We start from the raw sequence: 25,918 nt of genomic DNA on the forward strand, positions 1-25,918 counted from the left end.
ATTGCATGTGTAAAGTTTACTATTAAAGTCATTGTGTGTGTTGTGGTTTATAAATCATGTCACAGTAAGATGTAGGAATTACTTTGGTCCCAGGCAGCAATGTCAGGTTTCAGCCCATCTCTGACTGGAAATGGCTGAGCGCTGCAGAGCAGATTCACTGACTCAACTCCCATTGGAATTGAGAGAAAACATCTTGTGGTCACCCTAATCTATGTTTCATGTCTGTGGCTTTAAATTATGACACAATGACCTGTAGTCTGTCAAAATGTGTTTCATTTCACAAAAGAAATCTTAAAATATTAATTACTAAAAGGCCTTGTGGTTTCCTCTTGCTACTGTAGTATGAGTGTAAACCTGCAGTACTTTGTAACTTACAGCAGCAGTTAAAAAGAGACTGTTTACAAAACCTTGCAGTAGTTGAGGTAGGAAGGGACCCTGAATTTCATCTGATTTAGTCTCCACTGCTCAAAGTGGCATCAGCTAGAACAAGTTACCTAGGACTGTGTCCAGATGGGTTTTGAATATCTCCAAGGATGGAGATGACTCCACCACCACTCTTGGCATTCTGCTCCAGTGTTTGACCACCCTCACCATAGCAGATTCTTCTGTGCAACTGCACAAAGACCTCTGAATTTTTCCTGTTTCCCCCTTGGCTGCATGCATTACTGTACAGGCACTTCAGAGCCACCTGGTCCAGTTGATTTCTCAGAAGAGTTGTAAGTGCTTTGCCCATGACACTTTCCTGTAGGTGTACCCTCATTCTTGTGCACACACTTTATGCAGTCAACCTCACCACAAGGTCTCTCCTGGCCATAGTACCCTGCAGCCTTTGCTCCACCACTACCTCCCCATCGTGCCTGTTTTAAAGCTCTCCTTGCCAGGCTGGTCAGCCTGTCAGCAGGGATGTTTTGCCCCATTTTTCATTCTTATTCGAGGCAGCCTGAGACCAGTGGAGCCACATGCAAAGCCACATGTGACTTAGATACAACTGTACCGATAAACCAGGATAATGAGGAATGTTTGTGTGAAGAGCAGTGACAGGAGTGGGAAAAGTGAGAAGGCAGTAACTAAGGAAATAGCCCTCTCTCAATTGAGAAAATAATTCAACAAAAAGGAGAAGTAGTTGTGCACTTATGACATTTATTTAATCTTTAAAATATTTGATGAGAAATACTTGTATTTTGAAGATCTCAACTGTCTGTTGTTGACACAATTTGGCTGAATTCACACGTGTGTGTAGACTTATACATATGCATACATAGATGGCCAAAGAAAATACTTCTGCGTGAATAAAAATTGTTTGAGTCTACTTAAAAAGAAAAGAATCCACAATATGTATGACCCACCCTGTATATGATCATCAAACTGAAACATACATGCAGCATTTCTCCCACAGTATTTTAAAATTATGAACAACAAATATAGAATCAAATTCTGTCCTTCATCCCTGTGATGGACAGCTTATTCCAGACTGTGCTTTAATAGTCTTTCTTGCACCCATGTGTCAGATTAAATGGTAGAAATGCCAACTGGATGATAAAATAGTATCATTTCTGGAAGTATTGGCTTTTAAAGTTAATCTTCAATGGGATACTCTGCTGCAGGCATGTGCATACATTAGATAACCTTGGTATGCAGAGAGTATTTTAAGACCCACATAATTTTGAAACACCCTTTAATATGTAGTGAGGGTCATGATACATTCCATGCACATAAGATCAGAGACAGACCTTCCAGGGAGCCCACAGTGATGTATTTTGTTTTTCTGTAGACAGTTAATGTGGCACAACAGGCTTTTTCATGTTGTTCCATTGACGTCTGAGGCCTGGTCTTGGGCAGCCATCTCACAGAGGTGGCCAGGAGAATAATAAATACAACTGTCTTCACATGCTTATCTTTTAATCTGAGATTTCCAAAACAAATGCTGCCAACTAATAAGGCATGCTAGTATGGATTCTGGGATCTTGAAGTATGATGTCAGAAAATTCACCGTGGTAACTAAACTCCAGCACCTGGTACTGTCCAGAATCAACCACTTAAACCACAGACAATACTATCCCTAACTACTTCTCTCTATCTGTTGATCCACTGACAATACAAAAAACCGAAAAAAAGTAGCAACTCCTTCCTTAAGCTTTATGTTTAACCAATGTCATTTTATGTCCACACGTTCAAAACAAAAGATTCAGAGATTCAGAGATTTTACAGCAAACAACATGCTTACAGATTTTCACATTGAGCTAGCTGCTGCTTAGAAGGAGGAAGAAGTGCATGTAAGATTAGATTCAAAATAATTCTGTGAAATATATCTGGCCCCTTTATGCAGCAACTTGCTACACGGGGGAGAGGAGAAAAGCAAATCCTGGCCTTGTTGTCAAAACAATTTAAACCACTTTTAGTCTGTTGACTTGTAGAACAAGTGAGGCATGAAAACAAAAACACAGAGTCCTCAGTAGTGGCAGCGAATATTTTATCAACAGAAAGCAACAAGAGACTAAATCCTTAAAACATATTCTGTGCTGACAGTGCTCACTCATTGCAGCATTTGCAACTCCAGCTGCACTCTAGCCTGTGCTGTAGAAGCACCATAAAAGTGTGTTGCTCCTATTGGCCTTCACTGGCCCTTAGCCAGGTGAAGGGGCTTGCTCATGTTACCCTGTATAAACAGATGTTCAAACAATTATTTCTTTTCCCTGAAGTGAAATTGGAGAGATTTAGGCATCATTAGCTCTTCTGAAGTTTTCAGAGTGCTGAAAAGTATCTCTAGGTGACTGTAGTTTTTTGTATATAAACCAACCTTCCTGACCTTTTGCAGATATCCAGTGTGAATGCCATTCTAAAATTCAGTGAGTGAGTTCTCACAGAAATGTTGAAGCACTGTTATTGCACTGTTGTTTGAGTGCGGTTGGTAAGAATATTCAGAGGGTGATTCAGTGCTATAGTAGCAAGTATTCACCACTCTCTGTCAGAGATCATTTTGACTAAATCTAATGAGTTAAGAGTTAGTGTGCTGATTACAGATGAAGGAAGATGCTCCTCTGGGAATGTGTTTGAATATGTGTGCTCTCTGATTTTTTTCTGGCACCCACTAGTTTGTTGTTCTCACCCAGCTGAGGCATGAGATTCAGAGGGAATCGGAGATTGTTGCTTATAAATTATGGAGTTACTGCCTCATCCTGTCATCAATTATATCAGTCTAATCCTTCACTACTCAGCTTTTTCTCCTATCTTTTGTCAACTTGTAAAGTTTTTACCTCCCCTGGTTAAGATTGTTCCCCATCACTGCATCCATTCTCAGTCCAGGTCTTTTGTGTGGAATCCCAATAGTCCAACACTGATTTTTTGTTTCCTACTTTGTATTTGAGCAATTTGGGACGTTTTGGGTGATTCACAAGTGTGATTACATAGCAGGATTTCAGAAAGACATCCCCGGTACTGATTCAGAGAGACTGCTTTGAAGAATGTGGGTGACGAGCTTTAGAGAAAGTAAGGAAGCAGTGTGGATTGTGGTGTGGTGAAGGAGGGGTAAGCAGAAGGCACAAGCTAAATCCCAGAGTTACACATAATATGCACAATTCCTGCTAAATGTGACCAGTTTGGTTCTGTGCTATCCAGAAGTAAGAGCAGCAACCAGATCACTTCCAGCTCAGCTTCATTCTTAGGTTTGATCTCTCATTTCAGAGCTGCTGCCAGGCTGCTTGGCACCCCCTCCATCTCCCACAGCCAAACTCACAGAAGAGCCTCCAGCAGCTCCAGGGTCCCGGGCAAGCTCTGGTTTCAGCTCAGACACAACATTCTCACCTTCCTACCGGAGATGTCAGTAGTCAGGAAGGCAGGTACCCCAGCGTAGAACAAAAGCTTACCTTTAGAAGTGGGGCTCCTCAGGTAGATACTCCTAATATCACTTTAATCCAATTAGCTGGGGTACCAGTGGTAATGAATCTCCATAGTACTATGGAGATTCAAGCACCCAAACCTGGGTGCTGGCTGCAGGCTGGATTCTCAGCTCCCAGGTATTCATTGTTATTGCTACCTAGACATGGTGAATTTAAATTGGGAATTACCCACATTTCTGCATTTACATTTCTGACTGTACTGTAGGTGCCCGTTTTGTTCTCACACTGTAGGCTTTTTGTAATAGAAACGTTATGTAGATGGGCCAAAATAACAATAAAAAATTTACAACTAAGTCTCTTTATTAAGTTGCTAAAACGTAAATTCATTCACTGACTAAACCCTCTTGAAGTATCAACGTGGCTTCTGACCTGATTGTACTTCAAGTTCTTTCTCCAAGCAACTATCTAGCAAAGAAACCCCTAAAATAACAGGGGGAAAAATAATGTCATGGAGAAAAGTTTCTTGGAGCTCAGACGATAGGATAGTTTATCATCTAACAATGTCCTACTTTTATTGTAATTTTAAAATTCTTTTTTTACAGGTAGACTTTCTGGTCAAGCTTCAGATGCTTTTGTTTGAGTAGCCTCAACCTTCCTATGGACTCAGCAGATGTATCACGAAATGGCATTACTCACTGGGAATGCAGATCCTGAGTTCAGCACTTACTCCTTCAACAACTTGGAAAACCTGTGTGAAGTGCAAACCAAGAAAGGATTCTTCTACAAAAAGGCCAAACTTCTGCATCCCGGAGAAGACTTATGCTGCTTAGCCCGCCTGGATGACAGGTCCAGGTTTGTGATCATCAATGTAGGCGGTATTAAATACAAAGTTCCATGGACCACCTTGGAGAACTGCCCCTTGACCAGGCTCGGGAAGCTAAAGTCTTGCAACAACTATGATGAGATCATGAACATCTGCGATGATTATGATGTTAGCTGCAATGAATTTTTTTTTGACCGTAACCCTAGTGCCTTCAGGACAATCATGACTTTCCTGACAGCTGGGAAGCTGAGGCTTCTCAGGGAGATGTGCGCTCTTTCTTTCCAGGAGGAGCTTGTGTACTGGGGGATAGAAGAGGACCACCTGGAGTGGTGCTGTAAAAAGAGATTGCGGCAGAAAGAGGAAGAGGCAGCTGAGGCCAGGCTGTTTGAAAGGGAGATGGTATTTAGTGAAACTGCGCAATGTGCCTTCCAGGACAGTAGCCGATTGAGTTTGTGCATGAGGAAGCTCAGGGATATGGTGGAGAATCCCCACTCAGGGATACCAGGGAAGATCTTTGCTTGTATTTCAATCTCTTTTGTTGCCATCACTGCAGTCAGCCTCTGCATCAGCACCATGCCAGATGTCAGAGAAGAAGAAGATCGGGTGAGTGCAGCTTTTTTTGGAGTAAAGCGCGTTTTGCATTTTGTCTCCTCAGGGAAGGTGACAGGCAAAATCATTCCAGCAAATATGCAGGTATTGCATTCAGTACGTAAGGTGTGGAGGGCTGTCTGGGGTGGAGCACAGAAAGCATTATGTCACTTCAAACTGAGGGAAGATTGGGCCAAATGCTGCCTTGCCAGAACGGCTCTGTCAGTTCACACCAGTGGATAGTTTTACCCAACAGATTTGTTTTCTGACATCTCTAACCAGATGACAAAACAGCTATTGTGGGGATAAAAATCAGCCTTGCTTGTGGCTTAATGTTTCGAGGTTAGGTTTAGAGTTAACAGAGCAATTTTCCCTAAGGGTACTTTAACACTTTGAATGAACTCTCAGTACCCCAGTGTAAAACCCATATCTAAAGTATTTTGATGTTATAGGGTGAGATAAAGGCCAAGGAAGCTGAAGCAGCAACTTAACAGCAGAAACAGAGCAATTGTCCCAATTTTCAGATGTGTTTACTATTCTCAAGTGTAAGCTGTGGATGATTTATGCCCTTGAAAATCAAATCTTACATATACTTTGTTTATTCTTTAGTTCGCCAAATTTCCTAAGGGTTTAGTCCCTTTTTTGTGCAAGCAGTTCACTTTCCTAGGATTAATTCTATGTAGGCCAGTGAGGCTTATCTGAGAAATGATAGAGGAGGACATCATGTTTCATTTACATGTGGGCTGAAACGCAGTCTAAGGGGTCTGTGAGGTGGGGATGTTTTGAAGAGTTCATGGCCTCTCTAGTTTTACCCAAGTCCAAGCTTGACACTAAATGTGTGGGCTTATTTCCCAGCCCCGTGGTCATTAAATGTGGTTTTGAACTTACTAAGACAATACTTCACCCCATGAAGTTCTCTGCCTCTCAGCTAAAGGCTGAGCTCTCCTGGAAGCAGCACTCTCTTCCCTGTGTGCCATCATGCAGGGGCTGGATAGGTCGTCCCCCAGTGCCACTAGTGGTCATTTACTGTTTTGTTGCACTGGAAATAAAATGTATGCTGATGGAAGATGGGTCCAGCCACTGCAGAGAGACCTCTGCATTTGACTGATTACCTCGTGCAGTTAAATCCACACTTTGCTTGCCAGATCTGCTCAGGTTACATATCAACTAAGTATTTTGATTTGGAATCAGATTCACTCAGTAGCAGCCAAATAAAAAGATAAAACATTTGGTATGTTAATTGATATATGATTTATTATAAGATCTCTGTTTTAGAGGTTTTTTATGGTTTAAAATTTGAGGGCAGTAGTACTGGGTACTAATTAACACTATATTGTCCTAATAATTTTAAAAGAAATATCATTTCCAAAACACATGCCTTTCACTGTAACTAACCATCAGTTCTCCAGTCTCTTGGAATTCTAAGCACAAGGGATATTTTACTGTTGAAAACTGAGGTGTATTTAGTGTTCGGATGTTCCTGGGTTTAACTGAGAGCTGAGCAATTACTTTTAGAATTCCCAAAGGTTAGGCACCTTATATTGTTATTAATGGTCTAAACATAAATAGGGAGTCATAATACTAGGTCCATAATGTTCTGTTGGGTGGAGCAGGGTAACAGTGAGGATAAAGCAAGATTATGAAAGAGGCCTGGATTTCTTGGTATGCTGGCACCATTAGAAAATGCCATACAGTAAGAAACTTAAACATTTCAGTTAATTTACATTATTAGAAGGAAGGTGAGTGAATTAAGCACATAAGTGGTTTTTTATAATGGGAGGATTACTGTATCATCTAAAAGACCTTTAAATTAATCAAGATGATGCATTAAAAGCTGAATCCTGGGAAATTCATATGGGAAACTATATGCCAATATTTAATACCACGGCGATTAATTACTGGGACAGACTAGGAAGAGAATTAGTGAATTTTGTATTTTTAGACTTTTTCAGTTCAAAGCTCAGTGCCCTCCTGGTAGGTAGCCTTCAGCTAAACACACTCTACTTCAATCAAAAGTAAATTACCAATCGCAGATCAAGTTACAAAGGTGAAATGCAGAGAAGATCAGAATAAATTCTCCTACATTTTTCTGTGTCCTTAAATTCTAAAAACGCAGAGCTCCTGCAGATAGTCTTCGTTCTGCCCTTTGCACAGGTCTGTGGACAGACTGGAAAGGGTTATTTTGTTTGAGACAAAGGTGACTCTCTTGCCCAGGGGACAGGTGAAGGATCGCTTCTGGCTGGATAAGGAGCCAGGCATCTGCCCACATGGAATCACTTGTAGGGTCAGAGACCTAGGCTGCAAACTCCTTGTGTGTACTCTCTATGTGGCTTTTAGCAAGCCGGTGCAGCTCTTCAAGTAACAGGTGTGGAGAGCAGAGAGCTCATGTGAGTTCAAATTCATGTTAATCATCCTGAGCTGTGTCCCAGTACCTAGATTAAAATTTGTGCCCAGCATTAGTTCTTTGGTCTGGTTGTGCAGTCTCCTAACAAGCAGAAAATGGATGTGCATCCTTCCTGACTAAGAAACAAACAAATAGTAAATACTTCTTCAAGGACACACCATACTCAGTGTGTACATTTTCCAGGCTTTGTGGCTGGCATTACCGTTGTTATGATTCTGTGTCAGAGCTGTCGTGGGTGCGCTGGCTAACAAACAGTGACCTTTTCCTTGAGCTGGTGTTTTTACAGAAAACAAAAGCTCCATGTGCCATCTATCTCTCCTGTTATTGCTTCAGGGAAAGACAGAGGAACCAATCATGAAAAAGCTCATGCTGGGGTTTTTCTGGGGAGGGCAATTTTCCACACCCTGATCCTTTAAATGCCTTCTGAATGGATGAGCTGTTACACCCAGTGATGTCCGGCAGAGGTGTAAATGACCTCACACAAGATGCAATCGTGGGACCATGATAGTTAGAAGTAATGACCAAGTGGGTGAGGAAATTATCTAAGGTGCCTGCCTGTCTCTTTTAAAATACAGCAGAAGACTTGATCATACATTTTGTTAACTTTATTAAATGGTCCAGATGTTCTGGATGACAGTTGCAATCCCCAGTGGTTTAACAAGAATGGGAAGGATCGTGTTCCCCTGTACTGTATATGTCTTGCTCTTACTAATGGTCACCTTGATTCACCTTGAGTGAATACTCTTTTTGGGAATTAGTATCATGTGTTTCAGATGCTGCACAATTATCAGTAAAGTTAACAGAATCAGATACTAAATTATGTTTTACTTACCGAACTAGGACATATATTTTGTCAATTTTTTCTCATTTAGCTTTTATTTCCTGATTAAATTAAAAAAAATACACTGATCCAGTAATATGTATAATAGCTGCTTCTGGAAATTTCAGGAAAGGGACATTTCAAATGTATAAAGAAAACAAATCTGTGAAGACAGTCACTTTCTTCTGTGTAAAGTAATAAGCTAATGATAATTTTTTTTATTTCAAAATTTTCAGAATGGGAGATTTCTATGTAAGATTTAGATTTAATGGTGAAAAGTCTTCTCTGAAGGTAAAATCTGCTGAGACAGAATCACAGTAGGAGCCCTCAGTCAATGAGTTCTTTCAAGACCACCACAGAAGACATCTCCAAGACATAAAAATATCCAGAGGCATAGAGTATCCTTAAGGCATTTTAGGCACATGATACCTTTAAGTGGGCTTCTCAACTCTGTAAACAAATGGCAGGCATTGAGTGACTTAAGGAAAGCAGCTAATACATCAGAGGAGTCTTAAACCAGTTGGGGATACATTACAGCAAAAGCTCTAAACACACTGTAGGAGCTGAACAACCAAAACACATTGAGAGATTCAACTGGAAGCCAGATGGTCATTATACTAAACTCTTCATTTTTTTCTTGTTAAAAACAGAAATGTCGACTGTTTCTATCTGAAGAAGAAATCTTATTTCTTTTGTTAGACAACCTTCCTCATCACAGAAGAAAAGATAGTGAACTCAGGCATTAACACCAAACATTTTCTCCTGTTTCACAAAAGCATTTATAGGCATGAGCTCAATCATTTGTAGTACCACAGTGTAAAATAGGAGAAGCAGATCAGTGGTTGGGTGCTGGAAGAGGCTCCCCAGGGAAGTGGTCATAGCACCGAGCCTGACAGAGTTCAAGAAGCATTTGGATGATATGCTTGGGCACATCATGTGACCCTTGGGAATGGTCATGTGCAGGGCCGGGAGTTGGACTCAATGATTCTTGTGGGTCCCTTCCAACTCAGCATATTCTGTGATTCTGTGACAGTTCCTTCTTCACTGTGCTTCATAACGTATTGGGAAAAGCTAGCCTAATTAAAGATGCTGTGATAGGAAGTTACAGTTCAATAACCTTCAGCTAAAGAACATTACAACAAAAAGAGAGATTTATAAATAATGAAGTTAATAATAGCTCATAAAGAAGCCCAAACCCATTTAACCTTCTAAGCTTAATTTACACACTGTTCTTCAACTTTCATAATGTCGAGGGTGGGGAATAGATAAATCGTGAATGTGTGTTTTAAACAATCTTGTGACTAAGGATTTCATTTCACAAAGGTACACACAGAAGTAATCTCAGACAAGGTTAAGAGAGTCTTGTATAATGATTCTCAATAGCTTTTCATAGACAAGCTGTTGCTGTAAGGGGTGCATGAGCAGACAGTGGGGTGGATTGAAAACTGGCTGAATGGCCGTGCCCTGAGCATGGTGATCAGTGACACGAAGTCTAGTTGGAGGCCACTAACTAAACAGCGTACCCCAGGGGTCTGTACTGGGTCCAGTCCTGCTAGACATCTTTATTAGTGGCCTGGAGGATGAAGCAGAGTGTACCTGCAACAAGTCTGCTGATGACAGGAACTTTAAGCGAGTGACTGATAGGCCAGACAGTTCTGCTGTCATTCTGCTGCCAAGCTGGAGAGATGGGCTTAGGAAGCCTGTGGAACCTCAGCAAGCTCAGCAAGGAGAAATGCAGAGTTCTGCACCTGGCAAGGAACAGCCCTTCACGCCAGTACATGCTGGAGGTCATCCAGATGGAAAGGAGCTCAGCAGAATAGGACGTGGGGGTCCTGGTGGGTACCAAGTTGACCATGAGCCAGCAATGTGCCCTTGCAGCAAAGAAGGCTACTGATATCCTGGGCAAAGTATTGCCAGCAGGTCGAGGTAGGTGTTTTTCCTCTCTGCTCAGTGCTGGTGAGGCCGCACCTGGAGCTCTGTGTCAAGTTCTGGGTCCCCAAGTGCAAGAGAGATACAGGCATAGTGGACAAAGTCCAATGTAGAGCCATGGAGATGATGGAGGGGCTGGAGCATCTCTCCTATAGAAAAGGCCGTGAGAACTGAGACTGTTTAGACTGGAGAAGAGAAGGCTCAGGGAGATCTGATCAGTGTGTAGAAATATCTGCAGGGAGGGCTCACAGAAGACAGAACCAGGCTCTTTGCAGTGGTGTCCAGTGACAGGACCAGAGGTGATGGACCCAAACACAGGCATTTATCTCTGAAATACCTTTTCATTGTGAGGGTGGCCAAGCACTGGTGCAGGTTGCCCAGGGAGGTTGTAGCGTATCCATCCTTGGAGATAATCAAAAGCCGCCTAGACATAGTCCTGGACAACTATGTAGCCCTGTTTGAGCAGGTAGAAGGGGATGGACCAGGTGATATCCAGAGGTCCCATGCAACCTCAGCCATTCTGTGATTCTGTAGTTATAATTATTGATTTTATTAGGTTTGTAATCTAAATAGGTACCTAAATAGGAACACGAACAAGATTCAGGTCCTCAGTGTGTCAGAAATGTCATTTTGTTGAATACTATCTTAACTCAAAACTCTTGCAGTTTGGGATACTTCTAGGTGGGGATAACACATTTTGACATTAAATCATTTACTTATTTTGGTGAAAAGTAATGTAAGGGAGTAAAACAATTGTTGGTGGTGCCTAAAATGGCACTCTGATGAGACTCTGGAATTAAGCTCTTCATTACTGGAGAGCTCATTTTTACCACTTTCTCTCTCCTCTGACTGTTCAATTGTTATTCTGCACGTGATAACAAGACCTTGATTTTAACTTAGAGCCTCATGTGATTCATAGATGGTTTGTTTTCATGAATGAAAGCCTTAATAAATTGCAGCTTGTGTTTTTCCTTTCTTTGTGGAATAAACTGTTCTAGAAATTACAGCACAGTCAACAAAAAACATGTATTAATAAAAAAAAATCTCCCTGCTGGTATTACAGATAACTATTTATAGTGTATAGGCACTGAGGGTGACTTTTTATAAAAAGAATCTTGGGGAATTGGACTAACTAATATCCCCAGGGATCATCTGAGAATTCGTTCTATCGTTTTCTCAGCTCTGCTGTTTAAATGCAAAAATTATGAGCTGTAACAGTATCACCAGTTTTGGCATCTGAACTGATCTACTGTACCTGTGCCCTATATTGATCCTTTTTGCATTTTGTGTTTGCTCCAGACACTTCAGGCCACAGCTGGCTGGAAGCCAGGGAAAGACCAAATGACTCACTTGCAATTGTCACCTGCCTTTTCTACATCGTGCACAAGGGAGTTCCTATAGACACATGAGATTCATATTCAGTTTCACATTCACATGCCCTTGCTTAAGGGATGCAGCACTAAGAGCACTGCAGAACAGTATTTTAACTAAAAGTACGGTGTTTGTTTTTTTTTTATTTCCTTTCACAAGCTTAAAGTAGGTTTTCTCCTCAGATAGCACTTAAATCAAAATGGTAACACATAACAAATTACAAGCCCTGAGAACATCTTTTACCCATGGCTTCAGTCACTGGCAATATGCAAAAGTTTGCTTTCTTGTTGAGGTTCTCAATTGGCTTTGTCTGGTTCCATCTCCTGTTTTGTGTAATCCTGCCCTTAGATTGTGAATGCTTTGTGACAGAACATCTTAATGTCTATGACAATCATAATAACAGAAATAAAAACTACATCTACCTGGTGTTCAGGTACATGGGCACACTCTTTGTGCCTCAGTCTGCAAGCTATGTTTCTAACCAAGGAAACTCTTTTTACAAGTTTGACCAACTTAGTTCATGCAAGATGAAATTACTGTATGATATCCTTAGAGTCTGAAACTGAGGAGTAACTACAAATTTTGCAAGTCTGAGTCATCATAGCTCCTCTCCCAGCTCCTCTCTGATGGTCAGAGAAATTTGCTGTGCAATTTGTCTTTCAGACACTTCTGGTTTGTCTGAAAGCTGTTGAGAGTGATGGGGTTTGATAAAGTGATGTTGCTTCTGTGTGCCACACAGACAGCTTTAAAGTCAAGGAGTCAAGAACCTCTGTACTGCTCAATCTAAAACTTAAATGTCAAGTTCTGTGAGGGTTTTTGGAGTGGTATGCACCTTTTATCTGACTCCCATGGAATTTATAAGACTAACTGCAGAAAGTTCTTTGCAAATATCAGGAAGTGGTGATCATGTCCTTTGATCATTTTACTGGGAACTGTGCTTGTCTGTGGGCTATCTGAACGATACAGCTCTTAATGCAAAAGAAGGCATGTATCAGTCTATCCTTTATGGATCTCAATCTAAATCTGTCCTTTACTGGCTGTCCACATACAGCTGTTATACAGAGCATTTCTCAGTATCTGTGTATTACCGAGTGCAGGATTGCTCTCTTCACACACCAGGGAGACACATTTGCTGCTGTGAGTCTCCAGCATCACTGTTGCGCAGCACACTGCCCACTGCACCAGCTCTGACTGCCACTGCCCAGGACCCCAGCTGCCTGGAAGCCCCCTGGTCAAATAGCACACCACATGCCAGCTTTGCCAGCTCTTGTCAAAGGTAGGCCTTCCCTTTGCAAGGCTGCCTTAAGCTGGTAATGAACAGAAAACGTTTGAAGGAGTGATGGATTATTCTTGTTATTGGTTGTGTAGACAGAGTGTTCGATAACAACAGGTTATATTTAGTTATGATTATATATGGAGAGTTCTTACCTGGCACCTCTTGGGAAAAAAAGAAATTACTTTCTGCAGTTCTTCCACTACTGAAAAAAAAACCCAAAAATCCACAATCCACCCTTCCTGCTTCACTAAAGCTCTCTAAACTTTAACAAACACACCTAGTTGTTCCATCGTGGTAGCTTCTTCAAGAGAAGATAAAGGAAACATGGTCCCAGTAAGAAAATCTTTCTCTGTTGTATCAGGAGGGTTAAGAGGAATGCTGTATTTTCTTTCACTAAGAGTTGCTTTTGGATTGTGGGTGGGGACACAGCACTGTGGAACGTGTTTACACAGAATCCCTCAGTGAGCCTGCAGACCTTCTGCTCAAAATTCCCCCTTTCAGCAAGGTCACTGCCTAAAGCTGTTCATGCCTGGCTCTTAACAACTTGCAGCATCTTCTATTGGGTTGTTTTTCCTAAGTAAAGAGAAAATGGGTCAAGGAGCTTCCCTGGAAGATAAGATTTAGAGGACAGTAGGTAACAATATAGACTTTGGGAGCCACCTGAGAGTCTCTACAGTGTTTTAGGGTTAGAAAGGAAAAAAAAAAGGAAAAAAAATTACTTGGAGATGAGGCAAGAGTTGACTAAAATAAAATTCCTGTTGACTTGTTAATAACTTTATTCTGTGCCAGTGAACTCTTTTAGTCTACAGAATATCTTCTCATTAATAAATAGCAGGCTTGGGTCTTCTGTTAAATATTGTATAAGTATGCTGCAATGTAACATTACTGGTAAATAATTAAACAGTTAAAACTCTTTCATAAGAACATTGGTAACTTTGTTACATTGTTAACTGCTTTACGTTTGGTGCAATGTGGCTCACTCAGCAAAATATGCCCCATGTTTAATTTCTTTGAATATCCCTGGTTCCACCACCTAAGCTATCTATACCTACCAATAGGTTTATTCTCCAGATTTCCAGGTAAATCATCCAGGGGGTCTCCGGAGCAGTCTCATGATAATAGTAACTTGGCCTCCAGACATGTTTATAAAATTACTATAGCTGCTCATCAGAGCCTGCTGTGTAACATCCTGGGGGTACAGCACAGCTTCTTGTACTCCATAGATTGCTCCACTGACTTTTGCAAGAGAGCTTGTGCTCTGTGGGCTTATTGAGCACAGTCCCAGTGTTCTGAAAGATAGAAATTGTTCATTTATTTGTAATAAAAATATCATCTGGAAATTTCATCTCAGAGCTCCAGGATATGTTGCTTTCAATTCTGGAGGTTTGGAATGAAAGAAAGCAAACAGATTTACATTTGGCTAGACCTCATATAGCTAGGCTGAGGTAATGAGCTGATTCATGTGTGTGGCACTTAGAAAAATTGCACTAAATCATTCAACTTTATAAATGCTTGCATTTTCATTGCTTAAAATGTGGCAATTGAGATGAAATATGAAAGTTTTTTAAATTGGGGGCTTGCTGCAGTGTCCATGGAGACATTTAGATTCAAGACAAATTGTGTTAGAAGAGTGGTATACAAATGGGGGGAGGGGGAAGTTACACAATTTGTTGCAATAATTTTTAAATAAAGGTTTGAGAAAGTACCAGGTGAAAACTTTAGGGGCTGTTGGATTTTCTAAAGGTAAGCATGGTATTAGCTCCAAGTAAAAACATCAAAAAGATGGTACTGAGTACAATCAGCCACATTTTTGAGGATGAGAGCATAGTTAATTGTAGTCTATGTAGAACATTAATCAAACTTAGTATAATTTTTTTCAGGTTATAAAGTTTTCAAAAGAAAATAACTTCTGATGTAAGTAGTTCTGTAAAACATTGGAACTGGTGCTACATAACATTCTTCCTTAAGAAAAAGGCATGTTTCAAAAACTTATCTTCCGTATTAAATGTTTAAAAAATTTCTCTTGATCTTCGTAGTAGCAGAAAACCAACATGAGACATCATCATCCAGTGACAGTGCATGCAGAAAGGCATGCAAGTGTCTCTGGTGTTGGCTCAGAGCTACTTAGGTGTTCTGCTGGTGATCTGGGAGAAAAGATAAAGCAATTTTGAATGAAATGTACAGGAAATGACACATTAGAAGTATCTGGCACAGTTAGCTGAACTGATTTGAACATGGGAAGGTAACTGCATGGCCATCAGCAGAGAGTACAACCTCTAAGCACAGAAAGCCTAAAGGCCCTGGGACAAAAGAGTCCTTTGGAAAGTGGGGACTCTAAGGATTTGGAGACCCTGGTAAACTACTGACTGTACACAATTTCCCATCTGACATGCTAGTTAAGAGACAAAGTGTGAGGCTTTAGATACTGTCCAGATTGGTATCCATTAAGCAGGCAGTTGAAAAAATTATTTAAAGTCTGAAAGTTCTGCTTTATAATGAGACAATAGAAGAGGTTTTAATGTACTGAGAATCACAATAAGAGAATGTCTGTGGGCAACAGTGAACAATAACTGAAAGCTGCGGCTAGACAGACTCATGCTCTAAATTAAAATATGTTACTGTGTGGGTAATTAACAATGGAAACCAGTTATCTAGACGTGCTTGCATACATCTCATAGAGTTTTTAAATACATTCTGTCAGTCTTTCTAAACATTACAACTCAGCTCAGTTGAAGCCATGCATATGATTCATGGGCCACTTGGCAAGATCCTCTGCTCCACAGGGGATCAGCTCAAGAGCCTTCTCTGACCTTACAGGGTGGTGAGCAATTGCCCTCCTGTCCCTGACTCGCTGGTGCAGGAGGTGCCTGTGAGGATGATGCTGTATGTCTGGAACTTCCTTGGTCCTCATGCATATTCAGGCCTGAAGGCATTTGGAAGATGAAATAAGCAGTGACAGTTCATAATTGTGATTAAAGGTGAGGGCAGCCAGAAAAAACTCAGAAGCCTGGAAGTTGTCTGAAGAGGAGTGACATGGCATGAGCCTGGTCCAGTGAAAGCAGCATCCTAACCAAGGTATCTTAGTTCAGCACTGACTGTGTTTGTAGGGTGTGCCACAGGGGCTGGGACATGCTACTGGTGGGGCTTAGCCCCAGCCAGAATGGGCTGTTCACCAGGATATGTGCCAGCCTACCCCTCTGATGGTTCACTCGCTCTACCCTCAGCTTTCCCTACAGTCACACGCATCCACACACACAAACAGTCCCTTTCCCTCTGCTCCATCTCATTTCCTGAGCCTGTATTCAAATAGGAAATACAGAAAACAGTGTGAAGGTCTCAGCCATCCAATGCATCCTGAGCCGTGTTGGAAAATTGGCACACGCTACACTGGATAGAGATGATGAGAAGAGAAATTGCAGCACCCTCCCAAAAGGTCTCCGCACTGACTGCCTGTAAGCAGACACTGCAGATATTTTCTCCCAGTCTGCAGCTAGTGGCCTTCATACACAGTAGAAATATTGAGTATTTTAAGGTAGGTTCTTATATTCTGCACTGCTGTCACAGAAAGCACTGTTTTTAATGTTGCCTTGAGCAGGAAGAGAGAATATGAGAGGGTGTGTGGTTTTGCTGTGGTCAGATCCACCTTGTAAAAATCCATCCTCTGTGCAAGTGCAGCAGCACAACTTCCAGCCTTTCAGTGCAAGGGCTATGTGGGAGATGACTGCCAGCTGCGCCTGAGCTGCTACCAGCAGGAAAGCAAATCTACCCACAGGCAACATAGGCAAATCCTTCACTTGCTTTCAGATAAGAGTATAAAGGGAAAGTGAGCGGGGGGAGTACAGGTTTGGAAAAAAAAAAGTTAAAGGGAAATGGTAAGCTTGACTCTGTCCTCTTTTCCTCCAAGAAAAAAAACCAGGCACCCCCAACTCTTACATCAGGTTACAGGGTTGCAGGAACCAGAAAAATTAATGTGGGTCAGTAAAATGGAACTAACAGTGAGTGGGAGGCAGGAGGATAAGAGCTTGAAAAACAGGGGCTGAAAGAACGGAGAAACTGGAAGAAATGAGAGGGAATATGTACTTTAAAATGCTCTTAAGAGTCAGTTATTCTTTTAATATGATTAGTAAGTGAGAGAGAGAGAGAGGGAGAACAAGACTGAAATTCTTTTTTATTGTGAGACAAACTTGAGGAGAAGAAAGAGGAAGAGGATGCTGTGCTTAGGAAGACCACAGTTCTAGGCGCTGTACATCTGCAGGTATCTGTGAGCACAGCCAGGTGCCACCACAGCATCGCCTTTTCGCAGGTGCTGGGTAGGTGTGAAAGCACTGGAAATGCTACTGCTTTGTCACATATCCCTGTCTCTCTTGGGCTGGTCCTTTCAGAGGAGTGTGGGGTGTAGGTATTGTCATTCCTTCGGGAAACTGTTTGCAACTTCTCCTAAGTGCCCTTGGCAAGAACTCTGTCCCTGCTCTGGTTCTGCAGTGTTTTGATTTATGCTGCCACTTACGGGAGATAACCCTCATCTTTATTTCTGCAATCCTGCCATATCTCTGAGGAGCAGGTGTGCTGTAAGTGCCAAGTGCCATTGTTCAAGTTTTTCCAAGTGAGAACTGAGTCTATCTTGTTTTCAGAGCACTAGGATAGAAAATACAATTCTTCAGAAATCAGGTTTGGTATGTTGCAATGTAACTGGGCTTCTTCACGTGAAAGCTCAAGATGAAGCATTTTCTTAAATTTACAGATATTGGATTTTTAAAAAAACCACAACATTGTAGCTTCTAAGGCTCTGATGACTCTATCACAGCTAGAAAAGGGAGGGCACTGAGCAGGAAGATTTCTGGTTTGTGTAAAATCAGGGGAAGAGGGGGATGCTTGCCAGCAAGGAGGCTCCTGGTGCTTCATTATTCTCTTGAGGTTTTTTTACTTTCAATTTCAGTGAAAAAATAGGCCAAACCAAAGAAAAACATTCTGGAAATCTGGAAATAGAAAATTCCAAGGTAACTTTAGTCAGAAATACTAAGAACATCAATGTTTCTAAATTGAAGCTGTTCTTTGCAGGACACCGTGGCTTTGTGAAGTAATCTCTTTTTTTTCTTGCCTTACTGCTTCTCTGCCTGGCAGTGACTCTCATAAACAAATCCTCTGTGCTGAAGAGCCCCCTGAGGCCAGGCTGGGCAGGTCGTGCCTGGTCCAAGCACAGCAGGCTGTGCAGGAATTGTGGGTGCACCTGGACAGCTGTGTCACCCGTGGGTGTCTCCCACAGGGAGGCATGCTGCAGGGCAAAGACAAGCAAGCCCTAGGGGCTGTGGTCTGGCTCAGACCCCGAGGGGCAGCTCCAGCAGCAACAAGTGCATCATTTCCTTTGCCAGTTGAACATTATAGGCAAGTAGGACTTGGAGGGGTCCTCGGAGGTGAGTGCAGACCCTTGTTGTCAGGGCAACTACAACATCACCATTCCCAGAAACCGAGAAGCTTTATCTTAAAAGATCTCTGAGCTGTGGATTGTTAACAGACAGGTAGTAAGTAGATGGATATAGCAGTACTTTCAGCAGGTCCAGACAGACCTGAATGAGAACATTTGACAGCCACTGAACAGTGCTTCTCTTCATTCCCTTGGTATATTCATAGACACAAAACATGTGTGCCTTCATTTGATGATGGTAACCATGCCAAATGCATTTAATTGTCTGTTTTTAAGACAGGTTTTCTATTCCACTAGCCATCCAAGTAACTTTGGGCTACTGTCCCAACTCACTCCAGTTTGAATCTACTTTGTTGAACATGGTTGGTTCCTGAACAAATCAAATCTTTCACATGTATTATGGGACCTGTCAGCAAGCTTCAGATACAAGTGTTCGTTGTTTTACAGGGTGTGTTTGGTAATCAAGAAGGAATTGGTATCAATGCTTGTTTCAAGGGTGAAACACACAGATTGAGGAGCTTTGCGTATATATTGTGGTGAAGCAGATTACAAACCAAAGAAACACAAAGTGAAGAGAATAGTAGCCCAGAAGGAGGTCACCAGGCAGTAAGAATGTAGCAGAGTCTCAACAAGTATCCTCAAAGGAAATGCTACCCAGGGTATATCGCTCCTCCTTAAGTTATAGGATAGCCCCTCTCCACTGGTGTGTGGTGTGATCAGAGTGGAAGATAGTAGCAGCTGGCGGCTGGAGAACATGCTGTTCCCTCAAGGTGCTCCCAGACATGGTCACAGAGTCCAGGGAGTTTTAAGACGTTGGATGTCTTGACATTTCACCCCCCCAGACTCTCTGGGTGAGGTACTGTGCTGTTCCTGATAGGCATCAGGCATTTTTATGGTGTTCTGTTTCATAGGTATTTTATGATCTGTTTTATTCTCTATGTGTTTCTTGCTGATTTTAGTTTTTGGTTGCTCCTCCATAAAGCAGAGCCAGATAACATTTGTTTCCCTCTAACAAATACTGTTGCTTTTGGAAAAACGGGTGCTGAAAGTGGCTGCAGGCATGAGAAGAGCTGGTTCAGAAGGTGGTATTAATGAAAGGGCATTTTGTGCATCTGTAGTACTACTTACCTGCTTTCCATTCTTCCCAGAAACTCTATTGGGACAAAAAGAAGCAGGACAGTGGGTTGAAGAATATATCTGCCTGTCACAGGGACAGTAAGTGAAGGAGGCAGGGAAATGGAAGAAAGACTTAAGATGACAATAACAGTCTTGCCCAGTAGGTAGGTGTGTCTTTCTCCACAATTCACGCCAAGTCCATGCAGTCAGCTGTTAAGACATCTGCAGTATTTTCAGGGGAAAGAGTGTCAGGTGAACAGGTCTCAAGGCTCAGTATTTATGGCTCAGAAACACCAGGTGTCTAACTTTGGTTGTGCAGTTGGGGGCTGAGATGGGCCAAAGCAGCAGGCTGCTTCTGCTTTGGGCAGAGTAACTCAGGAAACACAGCTGGTTCCCTCTGCAGCCTCCTAGATCAGGAGTGCCATCCATGTCTCCTGTCTCTTCAGTCTGCCAGGTTAGTCATAGGCAACCACAGTGCATGGATCAAGTTCTCATGCATGTGGTCTTGTCTTACCTCCCACTGGCTCCCAGACCCTTCTCCAGCCTTTCTATAAACACAGCCATTTGGCTTCACAGTTCCAAGTCAGAGGGGCAATTGGAGGCAGAAATGAAAGGCACATGCAAGTTGCTGTATCTCAGTAGCCCCTTGGCTGTGTGACTGCATCTGAATAGCACGTAATGTAATTTCAAAAGCTAATTAGACTCTTGCTGGGTATTTTAGCGTACCCTGCAGTCACCTTCTAGCAGTTGCCCATTGTCTTTTGTCATCTCTCTTCTTCCTGTTCGTGTTCTATGTTTATTTATTTTGCAGTTTCACTGGCAGGATAAAAATGGCAGGCTGAGAGGGTTTGAAAAGTGGTGATTTGGGACTGTGCTGTCACAGGATCAAAGGAAATTCAGAGAGGTAAGCAGGTGTAGCTCCTGCCTATGTCCTTGCCCTTTCTCCTCAACAAAGACAAATTGTACTGGGACAATCGTACTGGGACAATTGTACCAGAGCTGCCTTGTGCCCATAACATGGCTGCACACCATGAGAGACAACGCTTCCCACTGAAGGCAAGGCTCTGGTTGCCTTTGCTAGCAACTGGGCTGAAGATGAAGCATAAACTAAGCCTTAGTTACTGATCAAAGTGTGTATAGCAAGAAGCAGAGGGCCCTTTCATGGCCCCTTGGTGACTTTAAAAACAGAAACTGCTACTTCGACTTCACAGCCAGCCGGCTTTGAGGACAGGCTGCACAGTATCTGAATCATCTTTGTTCAGGAGCACGAGAAATACTCAGAGGGGGCTGACTGCAAGTTCAGCCTGACCCCAGCTTTAATGGCAGATGTACTGGGTTACAATCACCACATCTGTGGGTGGTCAGTGGCAAGGGGATCGTGCCTGCATTCCAGGGCAGGGTGGGATGCTGCTCTTCCAACAGTGGGTGACATCACAGGAGTCATGCACTCATCCCTGCTGTGAAAATTATCTGGATGCTTTCACCGGAAAATCACTTTTCATCAGAAAATTGCCTTTCATCAGAAAGTGCCAGCATGAGCAAAATCTTGGGGGTTTGTTGGTGAGGCATGTTTCTGGGAATGTCGCTGTTTTGCTGGAATTTGTCTCAGGGAAGGCTTTGTCATTTTACAGTGACAGTTGGGAAAAGGGAGGGAAAATGACCCAGCACCCAGTGCTCCAGGCTCTCTTGCACACTGGGACAGAGCCAGCTGCAGACTGCCACCTTGCTGGCATAGGAGCAGGAGCTGGGTCTCTCCCAAACCCAGCAAATGCTCCAAGAGTTGGGCTGCTGAATAATTGGTAGTGGAGGAGCGTCTGTCCTCTGAATCACCCTGCATATGTTCACTGACCAGGCAGCTCAGCCTCACACTCAAATCCGAGGGGAACACCCTAAGCCTCTGGGCTGGGGACTGTCTCACAGCACTGGGGGCTGTGGGCAGACCTTGTGCAGCAGCCTCAGGGACTTTGTCTGCAGGTCCCTTAACGCGCATCTCTGATGCCAAGATCTTAGTTACACCAGAATTTCAAGTTCTACATCGTTGTTAAAAAAGAGTTTGATCCGATGTGCACAGAGAAACACTTGAAACGCATGACCCAAAAGACTAAAGTAGCAAGGGGCAAGCGGAAGAGAACAAAAGAAGCATTTTAGAAATGTCATGATTTTAAAGCTTATAGTAAGTACTTTCGTATGCAATGCCTCTCATGTTCAGCTTTCTTTTTTTCTTGACATATGCATTTGAGGGAGGGAAATCTTCACTGCAGGGTCGAAGTGGGCAGCATTTAAACTTCTTCCTTGAAAGTACTGTGGAGCTGCTGACTGTTCAAAAACGTGCGTGCAAAGCAACACAAGATCTGGGGCGGTTAGAGGTGAATTGGCTTTTGACATCTTCTAATGCCCTAGGGATTAGAAGGTGGTGTCAAAGCTTGCAAGAATCTAGAGGAGAGTCAGAATTTCTTCTCAGGAGACTAGAGGACAAAGGCAGGATCAAAAAGTCACACAACACACACAGTGGAGAATTTTTCGGAGGCTCAGTAAGGGGAAGTACCAGTGAAAGGAACCCTGCAAGCCAAACCAAAATGTTTCTGAAAGATGTCTGCAACTTTTAGACAGACCATACAGAGTACAGCTGGGTTTGAACTCCAGTGACAACGGTTTTTCTTCCTGTAATTTTCCTTTTGCCAAAGGAGCCTTTGGCAAACAAAATGTTTCTCCAGAAGAGAGATACTGCGGTTGGCTTTTTGGCAGCAAATTTCTATAGATCCTAATGAAGAAGACTTACTTTAATTTGACTGCACAGAATTACTCACTGAAAGCTTCCTTCATTTGTTTTCTTGTGCCCTGAGTTAACATTAGTATATGCCCCCCCCCCCAAATCCTGTGCAACTGCAGATATTTCCCCATACTCAAGTAATTTCTGCACAGGGAAAAAAAAAAAAACAACCTGCTTGCTGTTTGAAAGAAACAAATGTACACACATAAATAAGCATATGTTTTGTAAAGAACAACTGTTTTCCCTGTGGTCCATTTTCAGAAAGCCAGATATGGAAATGTAATGATAAAAATGTATCCATCAGATTACAAGGTGAAGAAGTCTGGTTCAGTGGTATTAGAGCCAGCTATTTGGCTTATAAAAACTAAAAAGCAGTATGTAGTTGTTAATGTACATCATGTTTATGGCCACAAGTTGGTATAGCTCGATCTTTTTTGAGAACATAGAGACTTGATGCAGACCTATTTTGGGCAGGAATCTATTCTGTTTTGTTAGGACTTGGGGTTTTTTGTGTTCCAGTGGTTGATTAATTCTTAAGTGGTTTTTTTCTTTTCTGTCTGTGCATGTGTCTTTCTGATAATTTTTGTTTTATTTCATTAAACAGAAAAAACCTCAAAACCCTAAGCAGAGTTACAGCATCTGGTGGACTCGAATACATAGTTAAAAGTTTTAGAAAGGAAAATTGCTTTTTTTTTTTTAACCAATGCTGTAGTCAAGGGGGAAAAAACTGCAAAGAAAAGCAGCTGCAGCTGAAGGAAACAAAGTGCAAAGAGCATGAAATACATTTTTGCTGTTGCTGTTTTTGTATTCATATGAGGATTATAATAGGTCATAACCAGATGAAATTGAAGCATGGTCAAAGGGACAGGAATACATTTAATTAGTGGAAAAAAAGACCTCTAGCAGGTAGATTGACGCACAGATCTGTTTCCTAAAAGCATGTTCAGACCCTCGTATTCTCAGGACAGCCTCTGGACAGAGCCTGGCTTGTTCAGTTTACAATAGGTTAATAACGATACTGAGAAAGACCAGCACTTTGCTGGAGATAATTATGTGTTAGCTGAAAGTGGGGATTGTTGCATCCCGTTGAAATGAACTCTGTGTAGCAGAGCATTATCACTCCACTCTACTGGAAATAAACATTTTGGCATTCACATTAGCTGTCAGCTGTGGATAGTGGGAAGAGCGGAGAAAAGCCAGGGCCCAACATCGGCTCTGGATGGAGCACATTTCAGCTCTTCCTTACCTTGATGGGCAAAGATACCAGCTTGGTTCTGCTGCACTGGGTGACCTGAGCTTCAGATACCCCCAAGCCTCTTGAGCTCAGCTGAACAAAGGTTGCCAGGCTGCTCCTGCATTTGCGTTTGGGATGTAATTTCTGGGGGAAAATTGGAGACATAAATAGCAAAGGTGTAGGTTTGTGAACCTACACAGGATAAAGGTGTCAGAGTGTGGGAAGGCAGACAGAGTCTTCCAAAAGTCATCTCCACTGGTAGTCCTTTAATGAGGAACAATTTTCATTCCTGTTTGTTCCCACATCAAAACTCATATACAGAAACACTTTGGACAGTCTCTTTTCCACATGCAGCTAATAGAAAGTGCTGGGAAAATTAGGTGCCAAATAGCTAAAAGACACCTTAGTGACTTTGTAGGTCTATTCCAAGGCTAAATCCTCCATAGACTCCACCGACTTTCCTAAAACTGTTAGTGGCATAAAAATTCTACACTTGCACATCAGAATCCAGAATGCTTCCTGTCAGATAGGTCTCTTAAAGCAAGCTCTATCTTAGTGTCCATCCATCGTGGTCCAAGTAGTGGCATACCTGTCAGAGAAAGCAAATTTGCACATTGGGTTATTTATCTTCTTGTCATTGCTAGCTACTTTGCTCAAGCCGACTCTGGGCTGTTATCCTAACACCTCAGCCTGATCCTTCTGTGCACCTGCAAGGATAGTATCAAGCGCTGCAATTCACCTGCAACCATTGCCTTTAGGTGTGAGAGCACACACATCCCAGTGAGAGATTCCTAGGAAGCAGGACTCTGGGACAATACTGGTCTGATGGCTGGTTTCTGGGTTATAAGGAGAGAAGTTGACACGCTTGAAGGCAGGGAGGCCCTGCAGAGAGATCTTGACAAATTAGAGGACTGGGCAATCACCAACCATGTGAAGTTCAACAAGGGAAATTGATGGATGCTGTACTTGGGATGGGGCAACCCTGGATGTTTGTACGGACCGGGGAATGAGATGCTGGAAAGCAGTGCCATGGGAAGGGTCCTGGGGATCCTGGTTGATGGGAAGTTGAATCTGAGTCAGCAGTGCCCTGGCAGCCAGGAGGGCCAACCGTGTCCTGGAGGGAATCAGGCAAAGCATCGCCAGCCAGTCGAGGGAGGGGATTGTCCCACTCTGCTCTGCACTGGTGCAGCCTCACCTTGAATATTGTGTGCAGTTTGGGGCACCACCATATAAGAAAGATATTAAGCCATTAGAGAGTGACCAAAGGAGGGCAACGAAGATGGTGAAGGGCCTTGAGGGGAAGCCGTATGAGGAGTGGCTGAGGTCACTTGGTCTGCTCAGGCTGGAGAAGAGGAGACTAAGGGGAGACCTCATTGCAATCTGCAACTTCCTTGTGTGAGGAAGAAGAGGGTCAGGAACTGATCTCTTTGTGGTGACTAGAAATGGCCTAAAGTTATGTCAGGTGAGGTTTAGGTTGGATATTACAAAAAGGTTCTTCATCCAGAGGGCAGTTGGGCACTGAAACAGGCTCCCCAGAGAAGTGTTCCCAGCACCAAGCTCTCAGGCACATGGTGTGACTCTTGGGGATGGTCCTGTGCAGGGCCAGGAGTTGGATTCGATGATCTTTGCATGTCCCTTCCAACTCAGCATGTTCTGTGATTCTGTGAAGTTACAGTGGCACAGGCAGAGTCCTTCCAGTGACTTTGTGAGCTTTGGCTCTAGCCCAGAGAGCCAGATTTGTGCAACAGTGTGAAGGCATCTTGGTTCTTTATCTGATGGGAAAGCCTGACAGCTTAATTATGCTGTGACAGGAGCAAAACTCCTAAAAACAAAATCTTATGTCCTATGTGTTATGTTTGTGACAAAAATAGTTACAACCAAATTAATTTGGTGAGGCAGATATAAATTAAGCTCCTTCTAGTCTTCACACGTATCAAATTTAGGAAGTTAAAGACAGGCTATCTGAGCTACTACACTAGTAAAACAGGATTATCCTTCCTCCCTGCAATATGCTTAAAATCTTGACAGCAATTTCAATGGGACAAGCAATTTTTCTCTTCATATCTGCATGACCCCCTGGGAAACAGTGGGAGGTACATCATATGCCAACTGAAAGTGGAATTAAAAAAAAAAATCTATAACACAAGGCACAACAACCTTTTATCATGTTTAATACAAGAACCATAAATGCTGGCTCTGAGGATTCCTTTCCACATCTGTTTTTCCTGTTGACATCTCTTTAGTTACTGTCTCAATCTCTTCTTAAGTGTAGAATGTGCAGGGCGCCTTGGCATTTGGGTTATCCTATTGAGGTAACACACGGCTTTAT

General features: G+C 42.5%; 1 protein-coding gene across 4 annotated transcripts in view; it reads left to right on the forward strand.

Moving 5' to 3' along the window:
* The window catches only part of KCNG2 (potassium voltage-gated channel modifier subfamily G member 2), a 55,336-nt gene that overhangs the window by 25,451 nt on the left and 3,967 nt on the right, over nt 1–25,918 (forward strand). For all 4 annotated transcript variants that reach the window (XM_050308678.1, XM_050308670.1, XM_050308651.1 and 1 more), the window contains exon 2: nt 4,439–5,262. In XM_050308678.1, coding sequence (XP_050164635.1) covers nt 4,507–5,262 — 756 coding nt within the window. In that variant the 5' untranslated portion in view covers nt 4,439–4,506. The remainder of the gene's footprint in view (nt 1–4,438; nt 5,263–25,918) is intronic.

This window comes from Myiozetetes cayanensis, unplaced genomic scaffold (assembly GCF_022539395.1).
Source record: "Myiozetetes cayanensis isolate MyiCay16 unplaced genomic scaffold, myiCay2020 scf1, whole genome shotgun sequence".
Taxonomy (NCBI): Eukaryota; Metazoa; Chordata; class Aves; order Passeriformes; family Tyrannidae; genus Myiozetetes; species Myiozetetes cayanensis.